The sequence below is a fragment of the Stomoxys calcitrans genome, chromosome 4, assembly GCF_963082655.1.
Source record: "Stomoxys calcitrans chromosome 4, idStoCalc2.1, whole genome shotgun sequence".
In the NCBI taxonomy this organism is placed as follows: domain Eukaryota; kingdom Metazoa; phylum Arthropoda; class Insecta; order Diptera; family Muscidae; genus Stomoxys; species Stomoxys calcitrans.
The window spans coordinates 1,557,117-1,580,082 of record NC_081555.1 but is presented as its reverse complement, the minus strand read 5'-3'; the positions used below and the strand labels follow the sequence as shown (position 1 = coordinate 1,580,082).

The 22,966-nt window shown below is 35.6% G+C and overlaps 1 protein-coding gene across 1 annotated transcript; it reads right to left on the bottom strand.

Moving 5' to 3' along the window:
- Window positions 1–539: 539 nt before the first annotated feature.
- Window positions 540–21,286, bottom strand: LOC106085744 (probable citrate synthase, mitochondrial). Its single transcript, XM_013250147.2, has 5 exons — window positions 21,182–21,286; window positions 20,865–20,926; window positions 3,896–4,054; window positions 2,360–2,719; window positions 540–2,288 (listed from the first exon to the last, which is right to left on the bottom strand). Exons 2-5 carry the CDS (start codon window positions 20,904–20,906, stop codon window positions 1,458–1,460), a joined length of 1,392 nt encoding a protein of 463 aa, XP_013105601.1. The 5' UTR covers window positions 20,907–20,926; window positions 21,182–21,286; the 3' UTR covers window positions 540–1,457.
- Between the last annotated feature and the right edge of the window lie 1,680 nt (window positions 21,287–22,966).

Genomic DNA, 22,966 nt, shown 5'->3' with positions numbered 1-22,966 from the left:
TTGCGTGACCATTAATAATCGACCTCTAAGTACCATTCCACCTACTATGGCTTGGGTTCCATATAGTCTATAACTTCCTTAAGCATTTAACGTATCCAAAATAGATTTGTGGACGTACCAATGGCTGGTGAGACGACGAAAACTATGGGCGTCCGCTTCATGAGAAGAAGAGACTATTATTGCAAGAAAGGGCTGGAGCGCACTACAAACAGATTACTGTCTTAGGTGTTTGTCCATAGTGGCATGGGGCAGATTAGAATCCGCACCCTTGTACAGCGTATGCGTGCGCTATTAATTCGTATTATGTTTGCAGAGATCCATGAGGTTCCAGAGTATAGGCGAGATCAAGACTAATCGGTGAACAAAGAAAAAAAAAGACAAAAACAACCTAATAAACATACTGAACAATCTTAACGAACTGCTTCCGTCATCTGAGGTGAGCGATTATTTTCATTTTGATGGGACCTTTGGCAATGTCCCATTGCCCATATATAATATATCCAAACCACAAAAACACCAAACCCAGAAAAGTCATCTAATGTTTTCGACATGTGTAGATAATGAAGCTGCTTGCACTTTATTGTTTCCAGAACTCGGTTTTTTATAACTCTTACTTTAGTCATTTATTAAATATTTCCATTGTTATGTATGGATGAACACTACAAACTGTTTTTGTTTTGATTCAAAATAACGTAACTTTCATAAGTTATTATTGTTCTACACATTCATTTGTTAATTTCATGATTACTTTAATATCTAGACTTAGGTATGCAGTTGAACTTCGATTCATCTCCATTCGTTTGGTCTTAAAAATGCGAATATATAGAATGGTATATGTAAATACAACTTGTTTAGAATGTCGTCTAGTCCTCCCTGGCTCTCCGTTGTAACATCCAAAATTACATATCCAATCAATAGTTTGTTTTAATGTGTGTGCATGAATGAAGGCTTCGAAAACATGGGAAAGAGACAATGGAACCATGTTTCAAAAAGATACACACACCTTTCTTTCATCGTCTTCTGGGCCATTAAAATTTGGCTTTTAAATATTTCATATGTTCGCAATATATTTTATTGTTTTCATCTTAATTGTGTCCTTGTTTTTATAAAAAAATGAGGATTCTGCAGGTGTTGTTGCTATTTTTGGTTTGTTTAAATGGTTTTATTTTGTATTTTGTTGTATTTAAATTAAATTAAAATTAATTAAGCTTTAGTTCGTTAGGTAAATATGATGATTTGTTGTTGTATTGGTTACTTTTGCTAGTTTTAATCCTCTCATAATTTTTATCATTACAATCGAAATGATTCTTAATTATTTACTTCTTATTATCATTTTTTCTAAATCATTTAAAAACGTTATGCTTTTGTGGTTGTTTTGTTGTTGTTGTAGATTTGATACATTTGTTGTTGTTTAGAAATAGTTTTTGGTTTTATTACTGTACGGTATCTGTTATAATTTACTTCTTAACCATTTTCATGAGCAGGTCTGTGGATAGGGACTTGGGGCGTTCAATGGGCAAGCCCAAAGCACGATCCCAGACGAGGGATGCCAACACGCCGAGAGCGCGGGAAACGCCGAACAAAACGGTGTAGTAGTTCATTTCCTTCATGCCGTAGTATTGCAACAACACACCGGAGTGAGCATCTACATTGGGCCAGGGGTTCTTGACCTTGCCGGTTTCGGTGAGGATTGGTGGGACGACCTTGTAGATCTTGGATACCAACTGGAAGAGTTCATCGTTGGGCAGATGCTTGAGGGCGAACTCACGTTGGCAGGTGTAGCGGGGATCTGTCTTGCGGAGCACAGCGTGACCATAGCCAGGAACGACTTGACCAGACTTAAGGGTCTTCCAGATGTAGTCCTTGAGTTGTTCCTCCGAGGGGTTGTTGCCGGCTTCCTTTTGCAATTTGCGCAACCAAACCAAGACTTCTTGGTTGGCCAAACCATGCAAAGGACCAGCCAAACCGTTCATACCGGCAGCGAATGAGAGGTAGGGATCGCTCAAGGCGGAACCAACCAAGTGCACAGTGTGGGCAGACACATTGCCACCCTCGTGATCACTGTGAATGGTCAAGTACAAGCGCATCAATTCGGTGAATTCTGGATTGTCGTAGCCCAACATTTTCACAAAGTTGGCAGACCAATCCAAGTTGGAGTCAATGGATTTTGAACCTTTGCCATTGCGATAGGTATTGCAATAGATGGTGGCAGCGACAACTGGTAGTTTAGCAATCAAGTCCATGCTGTCTTCATAGACGTATTCCCAATACTTGGATTTGTGCACACCCTGGATAAAAAAATGAACGATGGAGTGATTAACCAACATGCACATGTGCACATCATAACACAATTACCCACCTCTGAGTAAGCCTTGGCAAATTTGCTGTCGTGGTTCAAGGCAGTAATGGCAGCCGAGAATTGAGACATGGGATGCAAAGTGGTAGGGAAGTTGTTCAACATGGTGACAACGTGTTGAGGCAAGGCAGCACGATCGGCCCATTCGCGGGACAATTGTTTAACCTGACCCTTTGAGGGAACATCACCGGTCATCAAAAGCCAGAAAAGGCCTTCGGGCAATGGCTCAGCACCACCTTCGGCAGCAGGCAATACTTTTTGGCATTCGGGAATGGAAAGTCCACGGAAACGGATACCTTCGTCGGCATCCAAAACAGAAGTTTCTGTAACCAAGGCTTTAATACCACGCATACCACCATACATCTGGAAGAGATCATAATTATACATAAGTTACAGCATTTTTTTATACCTTCATGGAATATGTACCATTTTTTTTTTTGTACCTAGACATTTTTATTTATTTTTTTTTATACAAAAATACTATCCATCGAAGATGCGCTATATAGGTCAACAAAAATAGTTTGCAATATTGTAAAGAAAGGAATTTGGCAATAAAACACTTTGAAACAATGTAATTTAAAATTATGCAACACACTCATAGAGGAAATGGCATAATCGAAAATCAATATAAGAACGGCAGCGGCCATAGGACAAACTGCAACAGTGAGCATCACAACGACCGCAAAATATAACAAAACTATTATAGAAATAGTGCAGCATGTTCAGCCCCAATGTTATCTTGTTTTCGCCATTTCCTCGTCACCATAACTACTGCCCCCACTTTGAGTTATTGAAAAAGGTGAAACATTGTGTAATCGCATGAGAATTATTTAGAACGTTAAAAAACGAAGACATAAAATGCATTTAATTTTAGAAGCGCCGGACAGAAAAGCCGCCAGAGAGAGAGAGCGAGAGAGCGAACACGGCATTAATGGATTAAAAAATGACCAAATTTCAACACCATTTGCTTTGTGTTGCCGTCATTCTTCGAAGGAGGCGATGCTCGATTATTTAATCGCTTGGCATTTGGCCATATATATTTTTTGTTTTTGTTCTAAGTTTTGCTGTTTTCTCTTCAAAGAAATGTGATGTGCCCATCTGAAGGGGATTTGGTTAGAATTTTCAAAATGAAATCGAATTCTAAAGGAAATTAATTAGAAAAAGAAGAGGACCGATTAAAAATGATAAGAATTATTGTGGACCACATTGGCAAAGTTGAATTATTTGCAAAGTTGGGTATATTAAAGATCAATGGCCTCTGCGCTGCTTTAGTTGGATGGTAATGAATGAAAAGTTTTATTTGGCATTTAACATTGATGCATATTCTTCTTGTGGGTGAAAGGGAAAACAGAGAAAATTTTGTTGAATTTGCCGATACGAAAGTAGACAAGGCTCACTTTAAATTGTTAGAATATGTGACTAACGTCTCTTTACTATGACTTTGTTTTCTGCTCGCCTTTCATTCCCCTCGCCAGTTGAACTTTACCCAAAATATCACTTTAAATGCACTTATATGTGACTTGAACGGATTTTACTCACCATGTCAATGGTGGTTTCACCCATTTTTGTGGCACCATGTTGTTTCCTGAAGTTCTTGACACGTTCCTGTTCCTGTGGAATTTTAGTAGCTAAAACATCACGCAAACTTGAATCGGCAGTGAAGAAACGGGCATATTGAGCCAAGAAGGCATTCACTTTCTGTAATAAAAATTGAAAGAAAATGATTATTAGTTGCAAGCGCATCAAATATGTGTGTGTGTGTGTTATAAATTTACTCAAGGTGTGTGTAAGAGCGATTAGACAAATGGCAATACATAGTCCAGACTTACTTAACAGACCTGCTGATAAATGCACTTGAGACATGTTTTTACCGACTTGCTGGAAAAAGGTTATATTAGTGAGCAATATTGTATAATCTCTCAACTTGTCACGCTATGTCAATGCAAAACTGACACCTTCTCTCTTCATCCCCTTAATGCCACCTCGACGCTGCTATTTTACACATGTTTCTATGTCAGTTGCTTGAGTTTTACTTCAAAGATGAACAATAGCTTTTTGTAGAATTTTGTATGGATTTATGAACTGATAAGAAATAGGCGAACACTTTTTACAATAAGCAAATGAAATGAATGAAGAATGTAAATTGAAAATAGACATCAAAGTTCCAAAATGTTAGATTCATTTTGAAGGCACCGCATTTAAACTTTAACCAAATACTAAAGGTCATGTAACATGGCGATAGATGATGTAGCAAAAACGTCATGTTAGTCCCAGTGTTTTTCTTTTTCAAAGATTATTTTCAATTTTATAAACAAATTGAAATATTTTTGATTGTGAGTGAGACTACACCAACAAAGATTACAAACATGTATTTTTACATTGTTCAGAATCTCATTCATAGTACATAGACTTCACCCTACAGGGAATAGATATTTAAAAAACTGTTGATTTATTATTTATACCTATAAACACTGTACAAAACAAAACACTTCCGAATCTTTCGTTCTAGTTTTAGCTTACAAATGAATAACAAGATATCGATAAAATTCAAACCTCTTGATTGAGACATGCATAGAAGCTAAGCTAAGTTAGCTTAGTGGTTAGAACTGGATGAGTTGAGCTGTGAATATTTATAGAATAATTCTATATATTCTGGTGGAAATATACCATATTTCGAATAACATGACTAACAGGACGAGGCGATGTCATCCCTTTAACAAAGCTTCTGAGCCTACAGTGAAAATCTTTCTCCAAGCCTGCTTGACATTTGTAAGAAATAGTTGTTGTAGTAGAAGTGTGTGGTACACTCAGGCGGCAGCCCTTGCCGATGAAGGAGTTCATCGGGTCAATCCGGTACATACAACCTGCTGCCATGGGATTGCCATGAGAAATAGTGCTAGACATATGTCAATAATTGCAGTCGCATAATGCTGTATGGACCCGCCACGGGATTTCTACGAGCACCACGTAGCTTGGCTGTATGGTGATCATCGTTATGGAATCATCCATACGAAGCTCCGATCTGTGTGGTATATGAAATTGTAGGCTGTGGGCACTGCAGCAGCTTTGAATAAATATACCACAATTCGAAATACATGACTTTTGTGACTACTTGACTTTTGTGACTACTTGGCTTTTGTGAGAAATACTGCTAGACACATGTCAATAATTGCAGTCGCATAATGCTGTATGGACACGGCACGAGATTTCTATGAGCACCACGTAGCTTGGCTGTGTGGTGATCATCGTTATGGAATCTTCCATACGAAGCTCCGATCTCTGTGGTATATGAAATTTTAGGCTGTGGGCACTGCAATAGCTTTCAAAAAATATATTGCGTTGCCCAAAAAGTAAATGCGGATTTTTCATATAGCCGGCGTTGAAAATTTTTTTTACAGCTTGTGACTCTGTAATTGCATTCTTTCTTCTGTCAATTATCAGCTGTTACTTTTAGCTTGCTTTAGAAAAAAAGTATAAAAAAAGTATATTTGATTAAAGTTCATTCTAAGTTTTATTAAAAATGCATTTACTTTCTTTTAAAAAATCCGCAATTACTTTTTGGGCAACCCAATACATTTCGAAACACATGACTAACGGCATGAGGCGATGTCGTCCCCTTAACTTCTGAGCGAACTTGACTTCTATGCGAAATAGTGCTAGACATATGTCAATAATTGCAATCGCATAATGCTGTATGGACCCGGCTCGGGATTTCTATAAGCACCACGCAGCTTGGCTGTGTGGGGAACATCTTTATGAAATCTTCTGTATACAGTTCCGATCTGTGTAGTGATCATCGTAATGGAATCTTCCATACGAAGCAGACGAAAATGCAGTCATGGACAATCTGCGGGATTGGGTCTAGTTGAGAGGCTGGCCGGCACCAGCTGTTGCTTAAATGCTGAGTGCATGTCGTACCAGATATGACAAAGCGAGTTATGTAGCCTTTAAATAGCCAATAGCACTCATGTTTCAGGTTTCAGCGGTGTTCGGTCCTATGGATCAGAACGAGCTTGCTCACCTATAGGAGCTTGATTAGGATCGCTACATATGCAAATATGTGGCTACAACAACAACACAGTATGAAAGGTAGCTAAAAAATTCATGCAAATATGTGGCTACAACAACAACAACACCGTATGAAAGGAAGCTATGAATTTCATGCCACATAAAGAATCCCTTTTGACAATTAATTCTACTTTAGTAGTTGAAAATAAAATTGACTGTCTTTTATTGCAGAAGCCCAACGTTTAAATAAGAAAGAATCCGTAAAATACAATTTGTACTTTCATCAACCATTAAATTTAAATTATTAATTCAAAAGTGAAAACGTAAAAGGCTAATAAAACTTCTCGTATTTCTTAGGTTATCTATCAAATTTTTATTTGTTTCTCTTTCGAGACAAGCTCAATGATGGGAGATTTTCTTTGCAAATGGAAAAGGAAAGCCAGAGATAACAACGCACACATCAACCACTATGGGACGCTATTCGTCTTTGGTTAGAAGACTTTTCAACCATATTAGATGTGATGGCTTCAAGGCCCGAGCGTTGGTATGTTGTATTTGAATCATATTAATTGCGAAAACGCCTCTATGATACAATTACCACATTAACCACGCTCGACAACCCTGTCTATCAGCTATACTTTTTCCCAATGCATGTGTTTTGGTGTAATGACAGACTTTTATCTGCGATAATTACACTACTTCCGTGGTACACATGATTCTGTGCATCTGTTGGAAGTTGTATTGATGGCTGTTGCTCCGTGTGCCCAAGTACGAATCCCGGCCGGGCTCCGCCGAATTTTTGTATTTTCATGTTGTTTGCCAGTTTGGGCGAAGATAATTAAATTTTACAATCTTTGTTTTCTTTCTCTTTCGAGACGAGCTCAATGATCGATAATTTTCTTTGCAAATCTATCTATCAAACTTACATACATAAATTTATTATTAATCCAAACCCCTGGCAGCCGGTTGTACGTACCGAATTGACCCGATGGAGTTCTTATCGGCAAGGCCTGCTGCCTCAGTGTATAACACACTGCTACAACAACAATAACTGTTAATCAATAGAAAAATTCGAAGAAAAGATTGCAAGATTAATGTAGACATATCTATAAAATGACTTATTATCTGTAATTGGGTCATTGGGCATGGTGCTAAAGGAATGGCAGAAATTAGTCACAACACCTTTTTAAGTGAAACACAAATTGCTTTTTTTTTGCAAATTTGAACATGAACATTTCATCAAGGAAATACAAAGACTTCACTTGGAAACAGAACTTGTTGTAACTCATTGTAGAGAAATGGTACATTGTTGTAGACAAATCACACTATGGCAGTGTTAGTGAAATTTTTCCCCGGAGGTTATTCCCAGTATTTTAACATACAAGGGTTTAACTTCATAGGTGGGACATGCTAAATTATGCGACCTTTCTTGTAAGTGCGAAATTTAGCTCTTAAAAATGTGTTATTTATATTCCCGCAGGCGTTTTGAGCATATATCGCCCTCTGTTAACCGTTTTTTGGGCTACTCTTTTAACAGCTTAGTGGGCTTTAGAATGTTGAGTATGTTTTATGAGGTTTATAATTATCAGTCTCCAAAATTTGTTTCTGATTGCTTTCGCTTTTGTCATTCAATTCGTGCCAATCAACTTCTGCTGCTCATATATGAAGGAGTCTTTCGAAGTTAGAATAGCCAGGTTGTTTAATATGCCTCCTAGCACTCTCAGAGTCTTGAATAACTCATGCCACGCATACCGCAAGAATCTATTGCTGCATCTTCGAGCCGTGTAATTATAGTAGTTATGATATCTGTGTATGTTGAAATTGTAATTCTTAAATGGGCCGAATGGCTTCGATTACATGTTTGAATAAATAAATCGAAAATCTAAACCAAAAATGTTAGCGTATCGCATTTAGATTTATTACCATTTTGCACAGCATTTTTCACCTTTTCCTTTTCGGAAGCAAATCCCCGATTACTCACCAAAGCACTAGTGAATATCTAGTCCACTCTCACTTTCATCCACTTTGATTTGCATGAGTAATCAGAAACTGATGAGGGTAAATTATTGTCTAATAATAAATCAAACAACGAAGCAGATTGGGTGCCACCTCCTTCGATCGTGATAAATCAATATTTAGAATAATTCAACCAACACCTCATTCATGAGCCGGTGTAATTGAATATGCAAAGAGCGACAACAAGCTAAGTTAACAAAACTTACGTTACACCTCAATAAGTAACAACACCAACATGAGACTAGAATGAAAAACCGCAATGGTGTGCTGTTGGTTCCGAATGCAACATGTGCGGGATGTTCATTTAAACGATTCCAACAAGTTATAATTTGGCACCGCCAGATGACGTGGATTGTCACCACAATCATTTGTTTTCATTGCATATGTAAATGTATCCATTTAGGAAAAGGAATGCATCAACCGTGGGGAAAATGTAACAGCTTTTTTGGTTTGGCATCGGCTTTCTCTATGTAAATCAAAGCCTAAAATACCACTTGCCATTGCGGTAAGTGATATTTTAAGACTAGTAGACCACAAATGTGACTAAATTCATGTGACCGCTTGGCTATGGATCCCATAATGCGGCTCCAATCAAATAAATTCTTTAGTATAACAATTCGTAGTTCTTTTCCGCCACGTGGAAAAATCTATCGCGTTTTTTTTTAAATTGTAAACATCAATACAAGAAACGAAGATGATATTAATATTTAAGCAAGTGTGTTGTGACTGACTGGCGGCATGAGTTTGAGGTGTTTCCCCCCTTCTTAGTAAACAATTAGATCCATCACATGATGTCATTTGAGGCATCAGCAGAACAACTAATTTTTTTTTCAATTTCGATTAGTATGCAATACTTTTTAGAAACATAGAAGTATACTAGAAAGTCAATAGAATCAACAATGTTTTCTTGGCAGAAAATTAATACTAAATGTCTAGGTATTTGAATAAAACATTTTTGAGGCCAAAAAAAACACCCATAGAACTTGGCAACTTGGCTGGTTTTGAGTATAGCTTTTTCCTAGCGCACTTTTCACAGACAAAAAATCATATACAATTAACAATAAATGTCAACAATATCTGGTATATGTTTGCAAAAGTCATCGGCTGGTTGGCCATTAATACGTGTACTGATTATCCCTTGGCTGTGTTACAAATAAATCAAAATCTTGTATTTTCTTAAACAATCCCAGAGTCTTTGTGCAGTCAGGAGAACCAATACCAAATTAACTTCATTTCGTGCTAATTCCTCCTTTCCACAAAATATACAATACAAAAAAAAGCGATATTACGAAAAGAAGCCAAATCACATGACGTTCCTAATTAAATGATCACATAATACTTTTGCGCCCATGCAAAGTTATACACCCCACAAATGTTTAGCTACTCTGTTTTTTTTTTTGCTTTTCATATTTTTTGTGAAAATCTTATCACCATCACGCTGTACAAGTGGAAATATCTGTATGTGCGTACTATGGTGGTGTGCTTGTGCGAAATAATACTCCTATTTATCTGATAATAGTACATTTTATTTCAAACATGAATTCCCATCGCAAACGTAGATTAGGTTGCCTTATCAATTTATTTTGCAAGTTCAAACCCGACCATTTTTTGTTATCTGTTCCCTGAAAACCCTAACAGGGTCGTTGCCTTCGTTACATCTACACCTCGGCCAATAGCAAAAACAAAAATTGGTAACGGGTTTAATAAATTTATTATGTTCTAAATGACACAAACATTGAGTAATTATCTGAAATCAATAGCTACTGTTTTTATAACAAGATGAAACTATTTTTCATATCAATGACCTTAAGTGGCAAAAAGATAAAAACAAAGAATAGTTGATATGAAATTTTTCTTAAATGAAACACCATGCGATATGCAACTGATAAGCATCTAGTGATAAAAAAAGAAGTGTTGAGCCTATCAGGAAAAATTTATTTTTTTTTAATTTCTTAATTTTCTCTCTTTGTTCATTGTTAGATTTGTTAAATGTGATTTTTCAGTAATTTTAAGGAAACCCATAAACTGAATAGACTTCACCGTATTGCCATTTAACCTTATCATGATTTATTATTTGCTTTATGGTTTTCAATAATTGTACAAGATTTTTTTTATTAAAAAAATTGTTTTCTGCTACGTTCTTTTCATCAGACTTATTTGAAATCCATCCACCAATTGACAGAAGCTTTGGCTAAGGCATTGTCGTCGTCCTTAATCAGGTACTTCAAATCATGTTGTTGTTGTAGCAATGTGTTCTACACTGAGGAGGTAGCCCTTTCCGATGAAGGACTTCATTGGGTCAATCTGGTACGTACAACCGACTGCCTTGGGATTGACTTCAAATCATGTATTTTAAATAAGTGGTGAAGTAAATATTCTGCAAATTTCTGCAAAATGTGCCCATGAACATTTTATTAAGGAACAGCGGTCATGCAAATTTGCAATACCCACAAAGTCAATGAGTGCTGTCTAATTATTTTAAGGCTCAATGATAACAGACCTCCCTTTTTAAGCTTATTATCTCCCAAATATGATCAGCATTATGTGTCCCCCCATACTGCTCACCGTTGAAAATTTCTCTGAAGGTTTCGCCACGAAATCTTGTTAATCCTATACGGTAGAATCCCGATTATCAATCCTGGACCATTTGCTATTATTTCGAGTTTGATTCATTAATCTTGCAACAGGAATATAAACAGTTTCTTGAACATTGGTCTCTCCTAGACTAAATTAGTTTATAGTGATTGTTTTAAATCAGATTAATTGTTCAACAAGATTATTAAATCTTTTAATTAGAGTATGTTAATTATAATGGTGGAACTGTTGCATACGAAAAGTTTGGTTTGATAGAAAATCTGTAATACATACTAAACAAAGCCATTCTAAAATTTGCTTGCATTGCTTTAATATTGTATTGATGTTGTTAAAGAGTTCCATAGACGATTTGAATTGAAAAAAAAATCATTCGGACACTAGTAGTTTTTGTACATGATTTTATGTGGCATTGTAAGAGCTTTTATATTTAGTTAATTGCTAAAATCAATCATTTTCAATTGTTTTAAAAACAGTACGCAGCTTTAATATTTTCTTAGGGCGAAGACATTTCATATGATGGCGTTATAGGCTGTTTGCAATCTGTGCCTGCTTCTTGAATCACATTTTCTGAACAATTCGGAAACATAAATCGGTGTTGGTGACTATGGTATAGGGTTTTAGGCATACCAATTATTTTTCTCGTCGTTGCGATGACATGCTCGGTCCATGTCCAGTAGCGGTTAGATAATTTTTGCCCATTGTAATACCGCAACAGCGAAAGAACAATGTCTCTGGCGGCAATCGAACCCACTGGTATTCAAAGATCGGTAGCAACTCAATTATTGAGTAGAAGAAGTCCTAGTTGCGTTTCACGCTATTCCAAGCTTGTGCCGCATCCAATTACGTGGGACCAAATTGTTACTGTTAGAACTACATTCATCAAAGCTACAGAATACGAGACAAACTTTTCCATTTCTTTTTATTTATCTATTATTTTTAATCCAAAATCTATATTCTTCTACTATTCGAATTATCTGCAGTGTGCAGTGCACAAGTAACTGATTAACAAACTACCGATTACAGACCATTCGTCATATAACCTCTATTTCAATAGCGTGAATTGTATTGTTAATGTTTGTAGCAATGTCATTGTCATGACGAATGTCAACGTTTTATATCAGTAGATACAATTTTCAACAAAATAAAAATAAAAATTTCAAATGTACTTCCCATTATAGATTACAAATCTATGAAAAAATTTGTAATAGCGTACATTGGATAGATGTAGCGGCAAAACAAATCTCCAATAAATAATCTCAAATGTAGATGGACACTTGAAAAGCCAAGACTCACATGATTAAAAACCTGTTTTGCTGATGTTTTATGGTGCTATTCTATAAGCAAGTTATAAGTTGATTGAACTAAGATGTATTTGGGTAAAAGTAGGCATTTCAAATATTTTATTTTTAGTTTGATTCTTGGAAACAGGATATTGAAGCTTGCTTTAAAATAAAAAAAATGAATCATTAAAAAAAGTTACTTAGAAATCGATTTAAAAATTATTTGTTTTTATATAATATACTCATTTAATCTTTTTGTTACCTAGTTTCGCCAAGTAGTTCCATTCATACAAACATTGTCCGTCAAATGTTTCTCCTTATCTAAAAGAGACTACCATTGACTCCTCTCCTTAAGTGAGGGTGATTTCCATTGATATCAGTGCGCAATGCCTCATTTTAGTGGAGGAAAACTGACATGCTGAGAGAGGCAGATGTACTATGTATGGGTGGGTATATTAGCCGCAAATTTGTTTTTAACAAATATCTTACGTAAGAAAAACATTCAAAACATTAAAAAAATGTTTTCTAATATATTTTTAGCTTGAGTTCAATAGAAAATTCTTAAAAGACTAAGCATAGCAAAAGAAAAAAAACAATCGCCAAACGAGAAGCCACATTAGCGAAAATTTATTATAAGATATTGCACATTATTGCTCTTCCACGTCATATTATTTGGTGCAACTTTGTCCTCTAGGAGAGGTCATGCATTGTTTCATTATATGAATCGTCGCATTTACTAGGATGGGTGGGTGGGTAGTGCATATGGCAAATAAAACAAGTTCAATAGCCTCTCTACGTGTTGCCCCCCCAAAATGCAAGACTAAAGAAAATGTTTTCAATGTGTGACACATCCATCTTCTTTAACTTCTCTATTGCTACGACATAGTAAATTAACTAAATAAACCCTATTGAACTTATACACTTTTGTTTTTTAAGACCAGTTAATACCAGTTTTTAATTGTGCTCAGTTCTTAATTTGCTCTGATATTGACCCACATTGCCTATATAATTCGATTAGATTTATTAAATATCAATTCTACAAAAGGCGGAAAATGTCAAAGTCTCACTGTGAGTGAACGGAACGCTTTGCCCAGTAGATAACGTAATAAATGTGTGAGTGGAAGAGTGGCGCGCAAATTAATTGAATATGCAAAGCAAGTCTTTCTTCCTCCTCTCCTCCCACTGCTGCTGCACACGTTCCACAAGCAGCAGCACGCATATGCATCACTCACTTCAATGGGAAAAGTTAATAAAAATGCAACCACAACAATAAGAACGTACCCCTCAATCACACTGTAGACGAAATGCTTCGGTGACGCAGAGTATATACAGTAGACGGCAGACAAGAAACGTAGGGGAAAAAACAACAAATGGACAAGGCAACATTTCAATAAAAAAAAAAACCCCAACTATAACATCTCGACACTACAATAACAATTGCAATATATTTACTTCATAACAACATATGTACTAATACTACTACTACATTTTCTATGAATTTGCCTTAAGGATCAGGGGATACTTCTCTCATCTCAATGAGTGCAGGGCCTCTTATTTTATGCCGAATACAAAAGGCGTGCCGCATAGCGACACCACTTAAAAGAGAAGTTTTAACATGTCAGGATGCCTTACAAATGTAGCCAGGCATTAGTAAGGGGCTAACCACCGCTAAAAATTTTTCTGATGTTCGCGCCAGGATTTAAACCCTAATATAGTTAACTATGCATTAATTAAATAACTGACGACCAAAACGCCAAGGAGCATTGCGTTGAAAAATGCAACTCTGCAAACAAGTCCGACAAAACATTTTTAACTTTGACGCCTAAAAACACTACTTCATATTTGGCAACACAAAATGTCGCTCGGGTTCAGTCGTGAAATTTCAAAATTCTTTAACTTTTGCGCATTTTTTTTTTGTGGGAATTGTTTGTAAAGTTGTTTTAAAAGTCCCACCCTAATTGAATTGGGCAAAGCTATTATTTTTGTAGCAGTGTGTTGCACACTGAGGCGGCGGCCCTTGCCGGTGAAGGACTCCCATGACAATAATAGTAATAAATAAATCAATCATAACAAATAAAAACCCGTTAGGCTCGGTCGGGTCAACCATATATATACTTCAGCATGTTTAAAATGTCAGCAAATAATTGCGCCTCCTACAGGCTGAATAGGATAAATCGGCGAGCAGTTATATGGGAGCTACATATATACGAGTTATATACGGTCCAATTTAGACCATACTGGGCACAGTTGTTGGAAGTCAAAACAAAATACTTCGTGTACAATTTCAGCAAAATCGGATTAGAATTGCGGCCTCCAGGGGCTCAAGAAGATCAGAGATCGGTTTATATCGCAGTTATATCAAAATATAGATCTATAGGGCCAATTTACAAGCTAATGAGCTTTCGAAAGGCAGGCAGACGGAAATGGCTGGGTCGACACAGAATCTCGACACAGGATCAAAAATATACATATTTTGTTTATTCTCAGATCAATATTTCGATGTGTTACAAACGGAATGACGAAATTAGTATACCCCATCCTATGGTGAAGGGAATAAAAACTTTAAGTGGTTTCATTCAAACAAAGTCTAGACTATATGTATAGAATTATTGAAGTATTTTCTTTGCCGTCAGTCAAAAATATGGTACAGATTTTAAAAGGCCGACTTGGCCCTGCGGCACATCGTTCTTGTTCGACTCAAAAAAAGGGTCCCTTATCATTGAGCTTAAACTTGAGTCGGACAGCACTCATTGAGTTTTCAGAAGTTTGGACTCTGTTCCTTAATGGAATGTTTGTGGGCAAATTTGCAAATTTTCCGATTAAATCTAATATATAAATTAATAGTTCGTATGTGATTGAAATATAATTTTTTTTTACTTTCTTGAAATGAAGCATCTATAATTTTTAAACATTTTTTTCTCTTAATAAAAAGAAGACCATATATTTCATTGGCGGCTTATCTTGCTAATATTCAACACGTTTCAAATGTTTATAATGGAAATACCAATGAAATACATAAACAAAAATAATAGCAACAAATTTTATATTTTTATTAATGACGAACTATTTTTTAATGTTTCACATGGCAATTTATACAATACTCATATGTATTATGAACAATATGTCCGATTTATTTTGATTGAAACTTCAAGCTCGAGTCCAAGGGGATGGGTCTTTAACGGGTTTGTATATCCCCGATGATATCTTCAATTAAAAGGTCGAAATATTGATAAATGAAACGGTTTTCGAATATCAATTAACCCTTTGGCTTAGCGCTAGAATTTTTTAATCAAAATTATCTTATTTTACATGTGTATGTAGATATAGCAAAGATTTTCACCGGTATTCACAAAACTTAATGTAGATTTGAAATAGGTTTATTCGACAGATTTAGTTTATAGAACTGGCAAATTAACTTATTTTATGGCTTCATTAAGTTTTATGAATAAGGTCGATTATGTTTTTTTCGGATTAGGATATTCTATATCCAACAGTATTGTCTGACTAATCTTTTTTTTCTGATAAAGAAAAGTAAATAAATACCCACGTTTGCATGTTTTTTATTTATTTTAAGAATTTACCTCACATTTCTAACTGCCACAATATGGTGTAGAGTAACTTATGTGACGTTTTTGCTTGCTAATGTCTATGGTGGCATACACGTCACATATCAAAGAGTGGTGGGTGTGTTATTGAATTTCATTGCCTCCAGTATGATTAAGCGTGGACGAAACGAGCCTCCTTTTTCATAATTCATATATTCTCGATGAATAAAAACAACCAAAGGAATCTTATCTAAATTTTCCGATTATCTCAATACGTCATTGCTTGTAAGTACCATAAATAGAAAACCGGAAAATGAATGGATTATTGTTGAGCGGTGAATAACAACTTCGCGTGCCTACCGCCCGCTTACATGCAAGCCGTTTTGATGAGAAGTGTGCTCGATAATTAGTTAACTAGGAACTATGTATAGATATGCTCATACGCATATACCCATACTGTTTCGCATGAGGCTAGTCATTAGCAAGATGTTATTGGAATTATTTTAAAATTTTAGATAACACGGAATGATGTGACACACATCCCATGATCTCATTCTACAGTGTGTAAAAAAATTTATTTTCGAAGATATTCGATGGTTGTTTGTTTCAAAAATATTGGGATATATTTTTAGCAAAAATCTTTTCGATTTTTGAGTTGATTTTTATTTATTTTTTTTTAAATATGCAATTTGCAAATTTTGCCCATGAACATTCCACTACGGAACAGAGGCAAACTTCTCACATGTCAATGAGTGCTGTCCGATTCAAGTTTAAGCTCAATGATAAGGGACCTCCTTTTTATAGCCGAGTCCGAACGGCGTGCCGCGGTGCGACACCTCTTTGGAGAGAAGTCCAACTTCAAGAGTCCAACTTCATAGGCGGACATGTTAACCTCTGCGCTACTAAATACCTTTAGCAAATTCTAAAGCATATTTCGAGAAATAGGAACGAAATTCAGCTTTTTTGAAATCAATGAACTAAACATAAAATGCTGTATCTGTATAATACGTTTTTTAGTGTAACTCTTGTTCACCCTGATGATGGCAATCGAAGGAAGTAGAAATATAGTTAAAATAAATACCCAGAGAAACAAACAACACTGAGCTTAATTAATCCATTCAAAAGAGATCTATTACTTTTGAATTAATACAGCGCTTTGCATGCAATCTCCTTTATTTGAAAATCCATCGAAAAAAAATATACCAAAATCGTTACTTTCATCACGTACAATAAAGTTTTCATCAAAAGTGTACCTTATCTTTTTTTTCCTTTGCTTTCAGATAACCATTATTGGCGACAATGGCCAAACGTCATTTAGATAAAAATAAAAACGCACATAAAAATCTAGTTGTGTCTCACATTTTAAACTTCGACATAAATCAGCCAAAATCCTCTTTTAGCTAAAAACTGTATAGAGACAATATTCACTGTACTTTCTTAGTATGGCATATAAAACAGAAACCAAACGACACGATTTTGTTGAAGGCACTTATAAGCGCAAGGCTGGTTAGTAACCATCAGCAGAAAGAAAAACAAGATTATATATTCACCACCAATGAACACACATAGTTGGAACTAATAAAACACTTGCAATTCAGCAATAATAATACCTGAACTAATCTTAATATTTCCAATTGATTATATATAGATTAACATTTATTTTAGCTTATTTGGAAAACTTTATTGGACAAGGGGAATGCAAACAATGTATGTACATATATGTCTGTATGTACATATGTATAGACATTTAAAGCGATTACAAACATGAAACCAGTTTTTTGGACTTTGAAACAAAACTTTATACTGGATTTAAGATTTGAAACATTTGCTGTTTGGACTGAGCTACATGAATGATTACATCGCATCCTAATCAGGAATTTCCGTATATGTGTATTTGCTATACATATTTACATTGAAAACAAAAATGCTGTAAAACAATGTAAACACTTTATGGAAAGAAACTGCAGTTAATGTTTTCTTTGTCTCGAAAAATTTGTTAATTATTTAGAAATAAAGTTGATAAGCAATTTTCTAGTTTACTAAATATCCCTAAGGCTATGGCTAGGCCTCACACTATTTAATATGCTTTGCTGCAAAGTATTCCTAATTGCGGATGATGGCCACAAAGAATAACAAATATTCTTCTTTGTGTGGCAAAAATCCATAACACAAGTTTTTGGTGCGTTTCAAGTTCAGTCAACTGTGAAACTTACAAAAACAACATCTCGACAAAATGGAAAGAAAGAAGTAAAGCAAGTTTAAATATAGATTTAAGTATTTAAATATAGATTGTACGTATTAAGTAACTCTTCTAGACATTTAACATTTGTTATCTTAACATAAACAAAAATGTTTATAATCTACACACTCATGTACACATCAAGCAAACATGTCCAATTTACAAAACATCAATACACTTGAAAGATGATGTCATTACAATAACCACAGAAAGCTTTAAGTACTGAATATTTTTACGTACAAGCAAAATTTTAATGAAGTTCTGCCTTTTGCCTGACAAAAAACCACATAATATTATATTGACGAAAGAAATGTTCGAATTAGAAGTTGAAACAGTTTATCGATTGTTTCTTAAACATCTAAATTCAACGGAAGTATACATTGAAGAATATTGGAAATTAAGTTATTTATTTCCTATTGACTGCGAAGATTCAAAATTTAAAAATCAGGCTACAAATCCTATTTTTAAAAGGAAATCGTGAAAAGTGAACATAGTACCAGCCTTAAAACGATAAACCTTGTTGCTATTGTAGCCACATTTGCATGCGGGGGTGGCGATCCTCGTCAAGCTCGTATAGGCGACCAACTCGTTCCGGTCTATACGAGCGATAGCCGCGGTAAGATGACGGTCATTTAAAAGCGCCAATTAATCGCCTTGTCGTATCAAGCAAGAGCCCGGCCTCTCACTGAGACTCTCCGCTCGATACCGCTGATTGCCCGCTACTGCAATTGCAGTTACTCCATATGGAGCATTTCACTTTCCTCAACCTGTAGAGGCGCCCGGTAGCTCCCAGCTATGCTTCTCGTGATAACGAAGAACAACACACAGATTGGAGCCCAAAGTTCCAGCCGGTGTGATGTTCATAGTTATCCCGTGCCAGAAGGGTAAACCTTATACTGTAATTGCTGCTATCGAGAGTTATTCCGAGAAACATTAGGGTTGGTATACTATTCTGCTTTCAGAGTAGTCGCTGAAATGTTTAATTGTTTCGGAGTGACAGTAATCATTTGTTTTTATTTTGAAGTTTTTTATTTGTTTTATATTTTTTCGCAAATAAATTAAATAACAAAAAAACAAGCAATAAAAATAATGACAACAATGGCTTCATGCATCACCACTTTTTTTGACGTTTTCCTCACTATAAGCAGAGTACTACTTACTCGCCTATTTTTCTTCAATTTTTCAATTTTTTATATGGAGTTTGACAGCTTTTACGCGTGAAGCATAGAACTAAAAAAAGAACAGTAATAGTTTGTGTAAAGAACATTTGTAATGCTCACTAAAACTTGTTTGACGGCTTCTTCGTCATTTACTTGCCAAAAATTATTTTTGTGGCATGTTTTACTTTTACCATACAAAAATAAATCCCGTTTTCGCTCGATTTATTTTAAAACATCCGATTTATTGGCTGAATAATTGATTAAATTTCCAAAAAATATGACTGCAAAATATTGTACATGAATTTGTCTGGTATGCTCGTACGTGTATACGCATGTACGCTTGTGTATGCCATTTAAATTGCCTGTATAAACGGCCTGTATTTATTCGCGGATCTAAATCGAGATCATTTATTTTTCAAAGTAACAGGCCCACAGTTTTTACTTCAGCGTTATACAAATAGTGTAATCGGCTATTTTTGAATAATATCGATGAGCCCTAGCCCAACTTAGCATTGGAAATCTGTGCACTACACCTGACTTCCACTGGATAGATCTAAAATAAAAGCGCCTAGGTAGATACATACATACATACATATATAGTCTATGTGTATAAAACTTATTATTCAACAGTGAGCTATCAGCTGTTTTCCAGTGTCACAGGGCAAGGGGCGGGGTAAACCTTACATTTATACATAACATAATCCACTAAAACTTTTGCTTTAAAAAAATTGGAAAAATGTAATAAATCACTTTGTCGCACACACATACAAAACAATTTACAACTTAATGAAATAGTATCCCAAAGCTTAATAACGTTCATTTTCTGAATGTCATTCATAAATCAACTATGGCAAACTTTCGCCGATGATAAGGACTTGGAAATAAGATTTGAGATTTCATATTTTTTAAAAGAATTATATATTGCGAATTGCTCTTATGTAATATGGCCAATGGAAAACAAAACAGAAAAGCCGATACGAGAGTGAAACGCAACGTAAAATTTTCAACGCAAGCGTGAAAAATCCACGATAAAAGTAAAAAGAGGCGGCTATGAAACGCAAATGAGCAAAAAAAAAACCCAAAAAAAAAAATGAGAACTCTTCGATGTAGAGGCATACAAAGTCTAAAAGGGGAGGGAGATGTATTGAAAGAAACATTTAGCCATTTAGCTGTTGTGTGTGACACCGTTTCGTATTGTGTCTTAGCCAAAACAAAAGAGGTCATTAAGCTGGTGACCATTAGTTACAAACCACAAATGGTTCTACAACCTGAAATTGCAAATCACATTTTAAATTCTGAATAGATTAAAAAAGAGAGAAAATAAAAAACAAACCATCCAACCACGTTTACACATATACACATGCAAGAAAATTATACACTCAGAAGTGGTGTGCACGGTGGTAGATTAACCCTACTTTTTTTGCCAGACTTGAATGAAAATAAAGGGGAGGTGGAACCTGATAATTCTTAGGGTCGTTTCCTTTGGAGAATAATTTTTAAGGAAAACGGGGGTGATGATGAAGTTGCCTCCTTTAACTCAAGATCTTTGTCTCTTCTTTTCACAGAACATAAGCGTGCTTTCAATATTCAGAGTTCAATCGCTCACACACACACACTCATCTACTTTTACAGAACGGCTTTATTGTTGCTGTGTAAAAAACTCACCTGGGCTTCTGGCAATTTACGCGATGAAATGCGGCTGATCATTGTGTTGGCTAAAAAATTTCCTATAATAAAAAAAGACACAAAAATAACAAGGACTATCAGAAACACTTCTATTGAAACACGATACTGCACGTTTAAAATATTCTTATTTTTCCAAATCAAATAAAAATTCACAGAAAAAAGTTTTGCGATTTCGCGTTATTTTTTGTGGGGAGAGGAGGGTAGAAGTAATTTTTATGGTTAGGTTATTATATTTTATAACCTTAAACACCCTTCACCCACCTCCCCCTTCTTATAATAAATACTACGCTACACACCGTTACACCGTTCAAGACGTTGTGATTCAAGTGCTGGTCAATATTTGACTGAGGAACTGGGATCTAAACGTCGACTATCGACTTATCATTTATTATCATGCTTATGCATGAAACTACTGTTTTCTCTGTCTGACTTGTTTGTTTAGAATTGTAATGGAATGGAGGAATGTCCGCTCAATACGAAGTGGAATGAAGGAATGGCCAGAGAACAAAGTCGAATTGATATCAGTCGGCGGCGCGCCGCCGCTATTTTCATCAGCTATTGCGGCTTAAATTGAGCCGCCTTTAGCGAAAAAAGGGGGCTAAATCGAAATAATCCCCCTTATTCTGGTTGGAGATGGCGTAGTCGAATGTCGACATTTTTACACAATGGTATTAAGGTTTTCGAAGAGGAAAATTAGTTTACATTTTTGGTATTACATAAGTCGAATTCGTCTGCCAAATTTGACGAAAACGATCGATATATAAGTTAATTGCATTCTAAACTACATCGCGCCTATTTATCGAAAGAGTATGGAACCTACTTTTATAGTATTTTTTTTTATTTACCACAATATTTTTCTAATATGAAACTGTCGAAGGCGAAAAAGTTATAAAATACCATGAAATGCGAAATTCACCTTCGACTACGACTGCTTTCGACTTCGACACGGCGAATAGTGATGAATAATAAAATCTTGACAATTTTCGCACATGTCGGTTTTTTAATACTTTTCGTTCAACAAAATTGAACGATAAATCATCAAAAATTATAATTTATTCATCTGCTGCTGATAATTTATGCAGCTGCCGTTCTGTGGTTCAGCCGACCAGCCGCCGCCGACGAAAGTCAAGGCTTCGTTCTCTGGTAATGACCGCTCTATACGAAAATGGAATGGAGGAATGGAAGAATTTTAGCATTTTGCACTACATTTTACAGTTTATGCGGACTTTCAATAGTTATCGATATCATCTTGAAACAGCCGATTAAGTCTCCATGTCGACTTTTACAGGAGACAGACCAAATACGTTGAGTGTTGAACGGTCAACGTGATTCAAATGCTAATCAATATTTGACGAGGAACTTGATGTCACAGACACTAAATGAATGACTTCGACTTTTCATCCGAACAACTGTCAAAACGCATCATGAAAAAATTGTGACATAGAAAATGCGAACGCATTCCGCAGAAATGGTACCGACGAGTTCTTTTAGCAAAATACCACCGACATGCCGCTACGCCAATACAAATTTCTCTTAAATTAATTGCAAATGTAATTTAATGCTCACGAACTAAGTCCAAGCAATTGTTTCATCATAGCTGCTTTTGTTGTGTGGCTTTGTTTGTCTTTTGTTGGTGTTATGCCGTCCAATAGAATGCAGCATATGTTGCCAACAATTTATAGACAATTTTCGTGTGAATGAAGAGAGTACTAGGCTTAATAGATGAATCAAGCGACTCCTTAAAGAGGCACCAAGTACCTGTACCAAACCTGTACATGATTAACGATATGATTAAGCTTGATTTCAATTAATTGTGTACATTTTATTTGCTTTACATTAGTTTTACAAAAAACTTTTTAACTATCTTTTTGGCTTTTTTTTTGTTAATTCAGTTGTTATTGTTGTAACAGTGTGTTGTACACTGAGGCGGTAGGCTTTGCCGATTATGGTTTTCATCAAATCAATCCGGTACGTACAACTGGCTGTCTTGGGATTGTGTGTTTTTTTACTTACCCCTAAAGGTGGAGTTATATGACTCGCGAAGCACTAATACAACTCTCGACATTGAACGAGTTTTAGGG